General features: G+C 42.4%; 1 protein-coding gene across 1 annotated transcript; it reads right to left on the bottom strand.

Moving 5' to 3' along the window:
• Positions 1-14,291: 14,291 nt before the first annotated feature.
• Positions 14,292-15,245, bottom strand: LOC102939235 (olfactory receptor 6N2). Its single transcript, XM_007068471.2, has one exon. It carries the CDS (start codon positions 15,243-15,245, stop codon positions 14,292-14,294), a length of 954 nt encoding a protein of 317 aa, XP_007068533.2.
• Between the last annotated feature and the right edge of the window lie 594 nt (positions 15,246-15,839).

Here is a 15,839-nt window from a genome sequence, read left to right as displayed (position 1 = left end):
TGGACTCTGTCCAATTTGCCCCCAACCTTTTTGTTGTGGGGGACCAAAACTGGTTACAATACTCCAGGTGTGGCCTCAGAAGAGCCGAACAGAGGGGAATAATCACTTCCTTCGATCTGCTCAAAATGCTTCTCGGTAACACCGCCCAAGATGCAGTTAGCCTTCATGAGAAGAAGGGCAGACTGCTGACTCATATCCATCTTCTCCTCCACCGTAATCCCCAGGTCTTTTTCTGCAGCTAATCAATCTCCAGGCTGTAGCACTGCTTAGAAGTATTCGGTCCTAAGTGCAGACGCTCCACTTGTATTTGTTGAACCTAACCAATTTTCTTTTGGGCCAATACTCCAACTGTTCTAGGTCACAGTAGACCCTATCCTTACGATCCATAATATCTACCGCTCCTCCCAATTTAGTGTAATCTGCAAACTTGCCGAGGGTGCATTTGATCCCCTCCTGCAGATCATTAATGAAGCTATTGAACAAAACTGGCCCCACGACCGACCCTTGAGGCTCTCCGTTTGATACGCTTTGCCAAATAGACATGGAGTCCAAAAATCTAGCCAGCATTCTAGTCACCTTCTAGTCCATTCGTCCAATCCTTACTTTTCTAACTTGGCAAGGATACTGTGGGAGACCATATCAAAAGTTTTGGTAAAGTCTTCTCTAAGGTATATCTCTGAATATCAAGTGACACACTTTAGTTCCTCATAATCTGATTTACCATCAGATTGTTTTTCCCATATTGTTGGCTATGAGAAATTACCACGGAATATGTCCTGAATAGCAAAAAGTGGGAAAGTATCCTAGTCCTTGTTTACACTGCCACTTTACAGCGCTGCAAGGTTCTTGTTCAGGGGTGTGAAACACCCACCCCGAGCGCTGCAAGTTTACAGAGCTGGCAGAGCTGTCTCCCAGAGCTGGTGCTGCGACTACACTAATCAGACCTAAATGGTGAGCAGAAAAATAGTTGCCCAAGAAATACTCACTCAGGTAAACAAGTTTGCCCCGCTAATCACCAACTTCTGGCCTCCTGGAGCGGGAGGGGGAGTGAGCGTTTGTTGGGGAAGGTGCCTCTGTTGGTGGAACTCCACCATCGTGATGATGTGGTTTGGGAGATGGCCTGGGGGGGCAGACACAAAAGCCAACTCAAAATACAATGCCGGGACGCACCTACTCTCCCTCAATTCAGGGGAAATTTTTGCCATCTTCAGAGTAGGCGGCGGGTGGTGCTGCACCCTGTTTACTGACTGCTGGGAAAATACAGCCGATGGAGCCTTCTGAGGAGGAGATTCTGGGGGGAACATTGTTTTTGCAACTCCCCCCAGCCCCATTGGTGGAGCATTTTGTGCAGGAAGCGGCCTGTGAGGTCCCTGTGTGTTCCTCACAGTTAGTGCTGAGGTCAAAATTTCTCTTTTTGCAATCGAGGACCTCGTAGAGAGATTGGAAGAGATCGGGCCTTCATTCTCATGCCACCTGACCCGGAAAGAGACCGCTGTATTTCGAAAGGGTTTGCTTGGGGCACTCTTTCGGGGCCCCCCCATGCTCTTTGTACCATCTTGCAGACACCCTTTTGCCGTAGTCCCTGCCAAGGATGTAATGCCTCTGGCTTGGTGCCCATTGTAGTGATGGCACTGGCTGGTGCCAAGTGGCTGGGTGCTGGGCCTCCTGGGGTGTCCTCCATGGAGGTAGAACGGTTCAGTCCCAAGCCCATTTATAACTTGGAGGAGGTAAACCCGCTTGGGGATACCCAATCCTGGGTGAATAGGAGCCGGTCCTGTTAAGGTGGCGCCGGCCCCCAGCATAGAATTCCTCAGCCCCAGCACTGGGACCGAGGTAGTTGGGTCCATGAGTTCTGTTGTGCCTGCCATGGTGATGTTGCCCCCCGGATTGTCTTACCTGGGGGACTATTGCTCTCATCCATAACTCCTGCGGAAACCCTCCATTGCCATCTGGGGGAGGTGAGTTCCGGGAGGCTGTATTTGTTTTTCCCCCTCCCACTTCCCTTCCGCTGAGGCTGCTTATTACCTCTGGCCATGTAGGGGATGCTGCGGCCCGGGTAGTCCAGGAGGTTTAATACTGGGCCTGCACATCGGTCGATGTGGAAGGAGCAGAGGAGTTGTCCCTCCTAGGGAGCCAGAGCACATATAATCTCATGGACCTGACTGAGGATAATTGGGAATACATGCGCCCTATTGAGTTCACTGATTTCTGGGCCCCCACTTTGCTGCGATATGAGCTGCGCCAGTTTCTGGAGGCGGTACGTGGGATAAAGGTGCAACTCGCTCTCAATCCTTAATTCTGTAATTACATTTTTAAGGAGAGAGCAAAGCTAAAAAGGGACAGCAAGTGAAACAGCACCAGTGTGCCTGCAACTTCCCCAATTCAGTTACAGAGTAGAACGTGAGATGTTGCGCAGTGTTGGCCGCAACAAGGGCCGGGTTCAAAATGTAGGGATTCTGCTTAACACTACAAAATGGAACCAGCTCAAGCCTCCACCCAGTAATCTGTGAAAATTTAACCACTCCTCCGAGAGCCACTAGAGGCAATACAGCTCCACTTGCACACACTGAGTCTGTGAAAAACAAATGACATCGTCTATTAAAAGGGAAGGGAACCAAGCATTCATTTGGGAAAACATCACAACCATATTCAAAAATATGTGATCATAAGCCAATTCAGGGCCACAGGGCAGTGTCTTTTACCTCCGTTTCCCACCTTGTGGAGTGGAAGTAAGAGAAGAGAGGCCAAGAGAGACATTTTAGAATTGGAAAAATTACAAAGAAGGGCAAGAAAAACAACAGCTTCCATATGAGGAGCGATAAAAAGACTGGTACTTTTCAGATTGGAAAAGAGATGACTAAGGGGTGATAGGATAGAGGTCTATAAAATCCTGACTGGTGCGGAGCAAGTGAGTAGGGAAATATTATTTACCCATTCATGTAACACAATAGCCAGTGGTCACCCAATGAAATTACTAGGCAGCAGGTTTAAAACAAACGAAAAGAAGGACTTCTTCACACAACGCACGTCAACCTTTGGAAATCATTGCCTGGGAATTTTGAGAAGGCCAGAACTATGACTGGGTTCAAAAAAGAGCTAGATAAGTTCATGGAGGATAAGTCCAACAATGGTTCTTAGCCAAGATGGTCAGGCCTCTGATTGCCAGAAGAAGGACATGGATGACAGGGGATGTAGCATTCGATGTTTGCCTGCTCTGTTCATTCCCGCTGAAGCACCTGGGATTGACCAACTACATAAAGACACATAGCTAACAGCAAAATTGTTTTAAGTACATCACAAGCAGGAAGTCTCCCAGTCAGTGGACCTGTTGGATGATTTATTTTCTAAAGGTTTGCTTAGAGAAAACAAGGCCTTTATAGAGAAGCTAAATGAATTCTTTGGACTGGTTTAATTGGTTGAAACTATATAAAAGAACAGAAGTATCAGACTCATAGACCAATATGATATGTTGGGGAAGACTAAGCATGGTCTTCCTAATGGAAAATCATTCCTCACCAATTTATTGGAATTATTTGAGAGTGTTAACAAAAGTATGGACTAAAGTGATGAAGTGGATTTAGTGTAGCCTTTTACTTTTGGACTTTCACCAAAGGCTTTGAAGCACTTATGGTATAAGAGGGAAGGGTCTCTCCCGGATCAGTACCTGGTTAAATGATAAGAAGCAAAATTTAGGAATAAATGATCAATTTTCATTCATAATGGAAAGAGATGAACAGCAGGGTCGCCCAAGGATCTGTACTGGGACCTGTGCTGTTCAACATATTCAGAAATGATCTGGGAAAGGGGGTGAACAATGAGATAGGAAAACTTGCAGATGATACAGAATTATGAACAATAAATCCAGAGCTGATTGTGAAGTACTGCAAAGTGATCTCACTAAACTCTGTGCCTGAGCAGCAAAATGGCAGATGAATCTCAGTGCTGATAAGTGCAAAGTAGTACAAAATGCAAAATATACTAACTACATGTTCAAAGTTGGCTATTAACACTCAAGAAAGAAAATATCATAATGGCACTATATAAATTCGTGGTCACCCACACCTTGAAGACTGCGTGCAGTTATGGTCATCTCATCTCAAAAAAGTTATATTATAATTATAAAACGTACAGAGTAAGGAAAAAAACTGATTAGGTCGATGGAAGTTTTCACAGGAGCAGAGACCCTGCGCGCTTCTGGTCATCCCATCTGAAAAACGGGATCTGAGACCTGAAAAACGTACAGAGAAAAGAAAGCGAAATGATTAAGGGGATGGAATAGCTTCCATGAGCGGCGAGATTAAAAGGACTTGGATTGCTCATTTTAGAAACACAAGGAAGGCATATAGATTTATAAAATTATGACAGGTGTGAAGGAAGTGAATAGAGAAGTGTCATTTACCTCTTCATATAACATGAGTGTGTGACATTCCCCTTGTGTTATCCGGACCAGTGATCTGCTAGGTCACTCCAATCCTGAACTCTGGGATCCAGCCTTACCGTCCTCTGCTGTGAGAACCCGCACTCTTGGGTTGTTCACGCACAGCCTCTGGCATGTAAGCTGCTCCTTGAATTCGGCAACCGAATGACATTAGCCAATATTGCTGGTCCCAGACACAACCCTAGAAACCTCTGTCTTACCGTCTCCAGTTATGACCACTGGATGCTGCAAATTTACATGAATTCATCAATTTAACAAGAAATTGATATGTACCAGGCTTGTTATCCCAATGGGAATCTCTGACATGCTTCAAACCAAGCACACTGCTTCAGGTAGAATAAACAAACAGATTTATTAATTTTAAAGATAGATTTTAAATGATTACACCTGATGACAGTGGCTTGCTCCAGTCAGAATATTTTTCAGGATCAAAATGACAAAGGTCTACTAGGCGTTATAGTGAATCTTAATTTCCCTGCAGACAAAGGAAGTAGCTCACTATTTCCTCTTATTTCAGACAGCGATTCTTGCATTTTCTTCTTTTTCTCCACAAAATCTTTTCTTTTAAGACCTGGAAAAGTGGAGTGAATAGTAGAATAACCCATCCCTTCATGATTTTGTTCACCAATTAGCCCTAATTTCCAATACACCAATTTGAGTTCATTGGAGACCGATCCCAAACTTTTTTTTTACCTGGTATGATCATAAAACAGTCCTCTACTTTTGTCAGGAGGCCCTTTTGTTTAGAATAATTCAGTCTTTTGGTCTCCTTCTTGTGTACCTTTTCCCCATCAACATTTTTTTATGGGTAATTCTGGTATAGTTTTCGCTGAGCTCACAGCTAGTGTAAATGTGGACTCCCACGTCTTTACACACAAGGAACAGAGGCAGACTATTTTAAGCCTGGCCTGACAATCTGCAAAACACAAAGAGAAAGAGAACTATTTGTGTAGCACAAAGTCAGAACCTTCCCCAGCAAATGTCAAGGAAAAGTATGACGTAAAATTATGACATTACAGGGTGCAATCCAGCTGACTGAAGTGCTGTGTCACCACGGCCTCAGAGCTTTCAGCCTGAGTCATTCACCATCAGCCTCCCAGCAGGCAGATCACACTTTGTGTGTAGCCACACCCCTGACCCCAGCAGCCTGTCAGCACACTCCAGTCACGCTCTTTTCCACCAGTCTTGGATACCACTTGCAGGATAACCACAACATACTCCCACTCCCAGATTTTCCCCCAAACTCTTTCCTGAACAGGCCAGATAAGTTTTGGTCCATTGCCACTTTTAAGGCTGAATCCCGACTCTTTCACTCCTAATGCAGAAGTGGGGCCCGCAATGATTTAAAAATTAATACTTTCCACTCCCGGGTTGTATTAAACTCCCAAATTTGCAAGTTTTCTCCTACTTTGGCTTGGTAAACGGTGCCACCACCCAAATGCAATAAAACGTCTTCTGAACCCAGAAAGGGGCACTTGGAAACTGCTTCCTGTGGGGTACCATCAAGCTCTTTCACGCCCCCGTGGGGAAGAGCTGAGAAAGGAAACAATGGAAATTAGTTGTGGCTATGAGCTAATCAAACAACCTCTTAGTGCACTAAAAATCCAATCCTATTCTTAAAGAAGGTAAATTTTATTAAAAACAAAAAGAAAGAAAATACTTAAGACTTTTGCTAGATTTTAAAACAGCAATTCTAACGATCAAAGGGAGCTATCCCCCCTTTATTTATCACGGAAGCTCCCTGGAGATCAATATACAACAGGTTACCACCTTCATTGGAGTTACCCAAACAATTCTTAACACTGGCTTACTTTTGATTAAAGAAGTTCATTTACCCCTAGACATAGTTTATTTCCCTGTGAGGACGGAGACAAGGAATTTGGTGATGAAAGAAGTTCTATGCCGTTGTTTGTTGAAATGCAGATTTCACTTGTCTCCATCTTGCTGGCTCAAGGATCTTTTGTACTACATATACGTAAATTGAGATTAAATACACATTAAGTTTTTTAAGATATGTTGGTATTTCACATTTATTCAATAAATGCTTTTGTGCAACTGTTTTCCAGCCTGTGGACTGCTTGAAAACCGTTCATTGTATAAGTTACTTAGCATATTCAATGTTTTAGGCTGTAAAGTTTAGCATGGCTATAACTGGGCTTACTGGCCCCCTTTACGACGGCTTACTTCCTCTCAAGCTGTTACTGGGTCTTTGCCTTTTAAGGTAAGGAAATGTAGATAACCCGATGAGAGTTCAGGCATCAGAGGGAAAGCAGTGACTGCAGGAGGACTATAGACCTTACAGTCTTTTCTCAGGACTGGTGGAGCCCTGGATAGGGAAATTGATGTTCGTGATCCATGACTATGGCTCCTAGGTGTACAGATAGTTGTAGCATTTGTGGGGCTGGTCATGGAGGAGCCAAAGACATGGTGACTCAGACTTATGCTGAAAATGGAACCTAAGCTGGGTGAACAATGGCTGGAGGGAATGGCTTAGAGATGCCTAGTGAGAAAGAGTGGCATGGTGAAAAAGAACCTTAAGAGAAACCAAGAATGAGGGGAAGCCTCAGGTTGAGAGGGTCTACATTATAACTGTGGGGCTATCTTGGAGTATTACTGAATCAGACACCGAGTCTGCTTTTTGAGACTTTATTAAACCAGAATAGACTTGTTCTGAAACACGTCTGGTCAAACCCCCTAAATGAGAAGGACAAAATGAGCCATAGATGAGCTGCCTCCTGGAATGGCGCTAAACTGATTATCACTCTTCCACGACACTTACTCAGGACAAAGGATGCTGGGCTCTGATCTCTGGGAGAAGATGGGAGCAGGCTCAAGAGCAAAAGTGCAGAAGAAGAGCAGACAGGAAATCCTAGTGCGAGCTCACCTTTTTACTTACTTCTCTTCCACCATGCATTCTGTTCTAGATGTGTACGTGGGCCCCAAACTTAAAACATCTGGGTTCCTGTCCAAGGGAGACTAGAAGACAAACCATAATCAGTCAGGTTTATTGACCGTCTGTAGCGGACTTTATATTCTGCATTTTTGCAATAGTCAGGCAAAGTAGGGGCATTTGCAAAGGGCTATTTTGAAAGGCACAATCACAATTTAGAGTCCGTTGGGACTTTAAAGACTGATTTATTTGGGTATAAGCTTTTGTGGGTAAAAAAAACCACTTCTTCAGAAGCATGGAGTAAAAATTACAGATACAGGCATAAACATGTATTGGCCATGAAGAGAAGAGAGTTACCTTACAAGTGGAGAACCAGTGTTGACAGGGCCAATTCAGTCAGGGTGGATGTTGGTCCGCTCTCAGTAACTGATGAGGAGGTGTAAATAGCAAGAGAGGAAAAATTGCTTTTGTAGTGAGCCAACCACTCCCAGTCCCTATTCAAGCACAAATTGAGGGTGTCAAGTTTGCAAATGAGTTAGTAGCGCTGCAGTTTCTCGTTGAAGTCTGTTTTTGAAGTTTTTATTTTTGAAGAATGGCTACTTTTAAATCTGTTATTTAATGTTCAGGGAGGTTGGTGTTCTACTTCTAAGGACTTAAGAAACTCATATAACGTGCTTGACACCTGACCAAAAGGACAGATATGGGAAGCAGTTCCTTTCAAATCTGTGGGGGACGTTTTGTTTTGTGGTCTCTTTGTTGCTCTCTCTTGGACAGAGAGGGACCAGCGTAGGAAAAACCATCTCCTGAACCCTACCTGAAATAAGCATCCAAGTTTACAAAAATTGTAAGTAATAGCAAGGAAATGCATTAGTTTATCTTTTGTTTTAGCGTGTGAATTTTCCCTGGGCTAAGAGGGAGGAGTATTCTTTTTTTTTTTTTTAATAACTTTAAAGTTTTGCCTAGAGGGGAATCCTCTTGATCTGCTTGATTTGCCAGACCGATCAGCGAAGTGGTGACAAACTATGTGAAAAGTCAGCAAAACAGCGTCTCCAGATGGAATCAAAATGCAAGATAACCTTTGTCACAAAGGCAGTTTTAGAAGTAATTAATGACGCTGTTAAGAATGCTGGAGACACAATATAGTTTATACAAACAAATATGGCTGTCATATCAAACTTTCTGTTTAAACAAGAGATATTACACTCTAAAAGCTGGAAGCTAATTTTAAGTGCATTAATGTTAAGTTGGACACTTGTTCTGAACAAAACTAGCAAATGCTCACTAGCTTTCTGTAAGAAGTGCAAGTGACTGGTTAGACGTTTCTATGCAACAGTGAAAGACTGAGTAGTTGAAAAAGTGAAGAACTTTCTCACCATATTAAAAAAAATCGTATACATGGCTAACGAACGCACTGACACAAATAGGCATCAACTATTAAGTTAATTATCATTATCAAGACATTATCTTGATGTCACGGATAGGCCAGTAGATACATTTGTAGATGTTCAGCTTATAGAAGACACTTAGGGTGTGTCTGTGACAATCTACATCTTAGAAGAATTAAATGCTTGTAAATTGACCCCCCCTGCAAACTGATATCTACTTGTGCATTTGATGGCGCTGCAAACTTCTCTGGAAGACATGGTGGAGTACAAACTTTGTTCAGAGAAAAGTGGAACCCTAATTTCTCCCATATACACGGCAGGTGCCCTCTTAACTTCAGTTCCCGGAAAGATAATAGAGCAAATGATTAACCCATCAGTTTGCAAACACCAAGAATATAACAAGGTTTAAAGTAACAGTCAACAAGGAACTTTCTAGGACAACGTGTGTCAAACCAACCTAATAACTTCACTTTAGTAAGGCTTTTTGACACTGTCTTGCATGACCTTCTCATAAACAAACTAGGGATATACAACTTAGATGGACCTATTATAAGGTGAGTGCATAACTGATTGGAAAAGCATTCCAAGAAAGTAGTTTTCAGTGGTTCATAGTCAATCTGGAAGGGCAAATGAAATGGGGCCCAAAGGGATCAGTCCTGGTCTATTCAATATCTTCACAAATAATTTAGATAATGGCATAGAGAGTACACTCATAAAGTTTGCGAACAATACTAATTTGGGATTCAAAATGATCTGGACAAACTGGAGAAATGGGCTGAAGAAAATAGGATGAAGTGCAATAAGCACAAATGCAAAGTACTGCATTTAGGAAGAAACAATCAGTTGCACACATACAAAATGGGAAATGACTGCCTAGTGTCTTGGTAAAATTAATCACAAGTTGTGTTTGGATCAGAACAAACCTGAGGTTCCTTTATTCAAGCATGCGCATACACCCGGAGCTGCTCTGGAGTAAACAGAAAATACAGTTGTTTATATTGCTGAAAACCACAATTAAACTCAGTTCCTTTAACAGCATATTCCTTATTTGGCATATAGCGCAAGCTTTAACAGTAGCTTTGCTTTACTTGTAGTTTAACAAAAACAAGCTTTTCCTGTTATAGCTAGGTGTTTTCTTTACTGTTAATGTTTTTTTATAACTTCTAGCTGTTATGGTAACATTTCTTAAGCTGTGCTATTTGCACTCACCCGTTAATGGAATTTTCCACACTCTCTTAGGCCTAGAAGTTTAGTACTACTAGTTTTTCATTGACACTGGGAAGGAGTGCTGCGGAAAGGGATCTGGGGGCTGGGGGGTCATAGCGGATCACAAGCTAAATATGAGTCAACAATGTAAAAAAAGGAAGCATCATTCTGGGATGTATTAGCAGGAGTGTTCTAAGGAAGACATGAAAAGTAATTCTGCTTTTGTCCGCTGATTAGGCCTTAGTTTGAGTATTGTGTCCAGTTCTGGGAGCCACATTTCAGAAGGATGTGTCTAGATTGGAGAAAGTACTAACGAGAGCACCAAAAATGACTAAAGAGCTTGAAAACATGACCTATGAGTAAAGTTTGAAAAAATGGGGTTTGTTTAGTCACAGAAGAGAAGGCTGAGGGAATGAAACGATAACAGTTTTCAAGTAAATAAAAAGATATTACTAGGAGGAGGTAGAAAAATTGTTTTTGTTAACCGCTGAAGCTAGCCCAAGAAGCAATGGGCTTAAATTGCAGCAAGGGAGGTTTAGGACATTAGGAAAAAATTTCTAAGGATAGTTAAGCACTGGAATAAATTGCTTGGGGAGGTTGTGGCATCTCCATCAGCGGAAGTTTTTAAGAGCAGGTTAGATATTCAGGTATCAGGGTTGGTCCTGCATTGAGCACAGGGGACTGGAGGACACCTCACAGGATCCCTTCCAGTCCTAGGATTCTATGATCTACTCAACTAGATCTAGTACTAGCTGCAGAATCCTCAAAAGACATTAAAAAGCATAAATTTAAAATCTTCATGACTTTTTTTCCAAAAAGAATCCAAAAAGATGGAACAGTAGAAGAGCTTGGAAAAAGTAGACGATGCTCTGAGACTGAAGATCAAATTAATCCAACCTGAGAAAACCCTCTGGCTTTCTCATAAGTGAAGGATGTTGTCTTACAATTACTATTACTCTCTTTGTAAAGTATCTAGCAAGATGAGACAGATATAAATAGTGAGGCTGGTGGATTACTTTTCCTACTATGTTCAGAGAAGACAATCATCATTCTCTTTCTTGTAAAGCTACTGTTGAAATCACTTGGGTCATTAAACAATGCCATTCAGGCATGTGCGACAACAATAGTAGATCTTTGTAAAGCACCAGATGCTACACTTGAATCAATCAGAGAGCTATCCATTGAACTCATACTAGAACGAGCAAAGATTTCAGTCCAGTTGACTAATGACAGCACTTATACTGAATCCTTAAGTGAAGAGGACGAGAAGTATTTGTTAAGCCAGCTGAAAAAATACAAACTTGATTCTCACAACAACGACTTCTGGTTTCTACTTATCCTCTATGTAGAGTGCCTTTCTTATAAAATACCTACAATTGCGTGGAGTGAGGCACTTGATCAGAACAGAATAGAGAATTTGAACACAGAGTGGAATGTCGTATTATGAATTACTGAGGATTTGACTTCAACTTATTTTTTATCATTACTAGTAGTTTGACACAATATTTGTGTTATGTTTCTTGGGATGAAAGAAGTAGGAATTCATCTCTTGTTATTCCCATTCACAAGAGCTACATCTAAGCAGTCTTAATCATCATTGAGAAGAATTTTGTTTTCTCAGAGAAGTTGCTTTGTGCCTGATCATGTGCATGAACTGATGAGCATATCAGTTTAAGGACTGGAAATACTGGACACCTAAGAAACCACCAAAGATGAAACCACTGCATTTGAGAAATTCATTAACAGAGAAACGACGACAAGAAACCAAGGAGGTAGCTGTGGTGCTTCCTAGAAGGCTTAAGTAGCTAACTCTAGTTTGTGTGATGATTTTAAAACGTAAGTTAAATCTAATAAAATGGTTATAAAACATTTTTCACTTTTTACTATGGTGACATACAGCCCACCTTTGCCCTCATGGAGTCTGTCACTATATGTTTTCTAATCCTTTAATCATTTCGTGATTCTTCTTTGAATTGTCTCCAATTTATCAACATCCTTCTTGATTTGTGGACATCAGAAATTGTCAGAGAATTCTGGGAGATTTGCAGAAGCATCAAATACAGAGGTAAAATAGCCTCTCTACTCTTACTCAAGTTTCCCATTTATGCATCTCACGAATCATACTGGGAGCTTATGGTCAGACGATTATCCCCAAATCTTTTTCACTGTTTCCAAGGATAGTGTCTTCCACCCTGCAGGTATGGCCCACATTCTTTTTTTCCAGATATAGACAGTTACATTTCACGACGTTAAATTGTAAGTTGTTTGCTTGTATGCGGTTAATCAAGTGCTCTAGATTTCTCTTGTAACATTCTCTGCAGTGACTTAAGAGCAAGAGTGACCAACCTCGGGGCAGACTGTTAGGAAGCAGCGCACAAATCCCAAATTGGCTGTGAGTTTTAGGCATAGATTTCTTCAAACAATTATCAGAAATTAACTCCTCAGGCACTATAACAGCCTTAACAGGACTCACAGACAATCCCCTGGGGTACTCCACTCTGTCTCACCACCCAGGTGAGCCTACATTTGTGATAGCTGGTCCCTTACACCAAGGTTCACAGCACTATTCAGGATACTCCCAATCCCAAAGCACCATTCACTTACCCCAGAGCCAATGCACCTTAGATCTCACACCAGACAACACTAGTAGCCAATCCTATAATAAACTATATGAAGACTTAATTAAATAAGAATTATTTACAAGGTTTTAAATACATAAGCATGAGTTCCAATTGTAATTTTCAAAAGTATCAGACGAGTCTATAATAAGCAAGCTTTAGATGTCTTTTAAAGCTAACCCAAGCTAAGCAGCTGGGGATTTCTTGCTTATACCTAGAAAACCCTTGCCACCCAGAGTCCAAGCAAATACCAAGTTATTTTTGTTTGGGGTTTTTAGCCCCCTCCTGACATGTGCAAAGTCAGCTAATGGGAGGAAATCCACTTTCATGACTCCTGTGTCTTCTGTCCTCTTTCATATCCCACAACAGTCTGTCTGGTATCAATGACTTCTCCTGTTGGTCTTATACCTTAGCGCTGAGTCACTGTTATTACAGGTGGCGAGCAGTATGGAAAAGAATGTCAAAAAACAGAGTCAGGAAAAGAAAACTGTGGAGGGGACTGTCTTGAGCACAAAAAAACCAGAAACCCTCAGAAATACTAGATGGAAACAAAAAGTAAAAGAAAATAGAGAGGAAAAGAAAAACAGTTACAACTCTCTGCTGCCGTTTTATTGAATTCAGTGTATTTCGTTTTGAATCAAGAAGAGAAAGTCCAGTGTGAGTGGGGAGACGATGAAGAGGGGAATATAGAAGAGAGGAAAGGGGGCGAAGGATAAAGAAGCATAATGGGAGAAGGAGAGAAGGAGGGGGAAAGAAGGGCGGGTAGTGCACTGCAGCGTGGTAAGCAGGTGAATGGAGACACAGTCTGGGGCTGGGGGAGGGCTATTGAGGAGGAGGGGCATGTCTTTAGATGTTGATGAAGTGCAGCACAAATGTATCAGAAATAGTAGGGTCAATGGCAGGGTTAAGGCAGAAAGGACAAATTACAGAGCTCCTGGGGCCTGATTCTCTGGGTCCAGGCAATTACATCAGTGCACCATGGGTGTAACTGGTGGGAGATCTTAACGGCAGAGGTTATAACTATGTTCCACTGACATAAATAACTGCTAAAGGTGCAGGGCTATATTGAATGTGCATCTTAATGCTGAGTCATTTCAGGTTTGTCCGAAAGTGAAGAAGTGGGATATGCAGAAGGGTAGACCAGAGGTAACCATCTGTACAGCTGGAGTCTGTGAGGACAAGGCTGCAATATGCTAGAGGGTGGCAGGTTTTTCCAAAGCACTTGAGAATTTTATAATCTGCATCTGAAAGGTAGCTGCTATCAGTGAATCTGGGCAGCCTGCAGTGGGAGGAAACCCCCTATTGCCATCATGTGGCCTTGCTCCAGACTGGCCAAGGGAGGGCAGGAAAGTGAGGAACCGTCCCACAGGCCTGGCTCTATCTCCTGGTGCCTTGAGCTGCTGGAGAAGTGAAACAACAGATCAAAATAAACAACAAGAGAAAAAAACAGAAAATACTGACGGTGAAAAGAATAAAATCATTAGAAAGTTAGAAGGAAGAGCCGGGGGCAGGCAAAGGGGGACCGAAATACCCTGGAAATAAAGTAGATTTTAAAAGATTTTAAAATGACAATAGATTTTCAAAAGTGTGCCTCAGAGACAGTGAGGGAGTGCCCAGTCATTCTAGCGAGCCACCAGAATTGCAAATATAGGCCAGGGCTTGGCCAGATTATAAAAGAAAACCACATGCACAGAGTGTTCCTCCATAGAGAATCCTGGATCAGCTGCTTTGGCAGAGGAGAGCTCACACAGGACTCAGGGGTGCTCACTGCTGTTGATTACTCCTTTTTGTGGGATTTTCCTTTTTATTGCATTCAGTATTTCTTTGTTCCGTAAACTATAGATGACTGGATTAGCTAAAGGAGTCAAGACAGCATAAATCACAGCAAATGCCCTGTCATAATCCAAGGAATAGCTTTTCTTTAATCGTACATACATAAATATAATACTCCCAAAAAATAGCAGAACCACAGTCAGGTGAGCGGCACAGGTGGAAAAGGCCTTTTCCCGCCCCTCAGCTGTGCGTATTTTCAATATGGCTTTTATAATCTTTATGTACGAGACCATGATGAACAAAAATGTCACCAGGATTATAAATGCATTGACTATAAAATCAACCAGGACATTGATGGAGGTGTCTGTGCAGGCCAAGCTCAGCAGAGGGGGGAAATCACAGAAGATATGCTGGATTTCATTGGGGCCACAGAAAGGCAGTTTGGAAACCAAGATTACCTCAATGACAGGACACATGAAGCCACAAATCCAACAGCTAGCAGCCAACTGAGTGCACACTTTCGGGGTCATGATGGCAGGATAGCGCAGTGAATTACAGATAGCTAAATATCTGTCATAAGCCATTGCTGTTAGCAGGTAACATTCAGTGGCTCCTAGGGAATGGAAGAAATATGTTTGTAAGAGGCACCCAGTGAAGGAAATGCTTTTTCTCTTGCTGAGTAAGTTTGAAAGCATTTTGGGGATAGTAACTGCTGTATACCAGATTTCCAAGAAAGATAAACTGCTGATAAAAAAGTACATAGGTGTGTGAAGTCGAGCATCTGACCTGATGACTGTGAAAATCACCACATTCCCGAAAATGGCAAAGAGGTAGATGAGAAGCAGCAGGGCAAAGAGGAATGTGTGGAAGCCCTGAAGGTTTGGGAATCCCACAATTATGAATTCGGTTACATTGCTCCAGTTGCTGAGTCCCATGCTGCCAATGGATTAGCTTGCAAACACCTAGATATTCGAAGCTTCACGAAAATCAAAAGACCTCTCAGATGATGGCTCAATGAAGTAAAATGCTGAAAGTAACCCAAAGAAACCGTTAGTATATTTGGCTGATTGAGGGCCAAGCCCACAAATGCCCCATCACCCTCCATTCCTCCTCACCCTTCACTTGCTCTTCTGTGACACTTCACACTAACCTTGGCAATAAACTGAGCTTCATCGATCCATAGGCTGATAGATTCTAAGGCCAGAGGGACCATTATGACCATCAGGTCGGAACTCCTGGATAACACAGGCGACAGAACTTCCCCACAATAATAGACCCTCCCCAAAACGAGTACTTCAAAGTGAGCTATGGAAACACCAACAGTAACCATCGCCCTCTTCCCACTTATCTCTCCACAAAATCCCCCAAACTGAATCTCCCCATGTCATCAAACAGAGATGCCATCAGTCCTTCCCCCACCTCCTCAAAAAGGGAATCCAGCCCACCTTCCCGCCCTCCTCCACAAACAGGGATCCTGTCACCTCTCCCCCCATCCACAGAGAGCCCAGCAGCACCTCCCACCTCCAAAA

The sequence above is a fragment of the Chelonia mydas genome, chromosome 24 (genome assembly GCF_015237465.2).
Source record: "Chelonia mydas isolate rCheMyd1 chromosome 24, rCheMyd1.pri.v2, whole genome shotgun sequence".
NCBI lineage: Eukaryota > Metazoa > Chordata > Testudines > Cheloniidae > Chelonia > Chelonia mydas.
The sequence above is the reverse complement of the archived record's forward strand: the minus strand, read 5'-3'. Positions and strand labels throughout refer to the sequence as shown.

What these genes read in the sequence shown, in the direction of transcription:
- LOC102939235 (XM_007068471.2), bottom strand. Translation starts at nt 15,245, where the DNA reads ATGGGACTCAGCAACTGGAGCAATGTAACCGAATTCATAATTGTGGGA.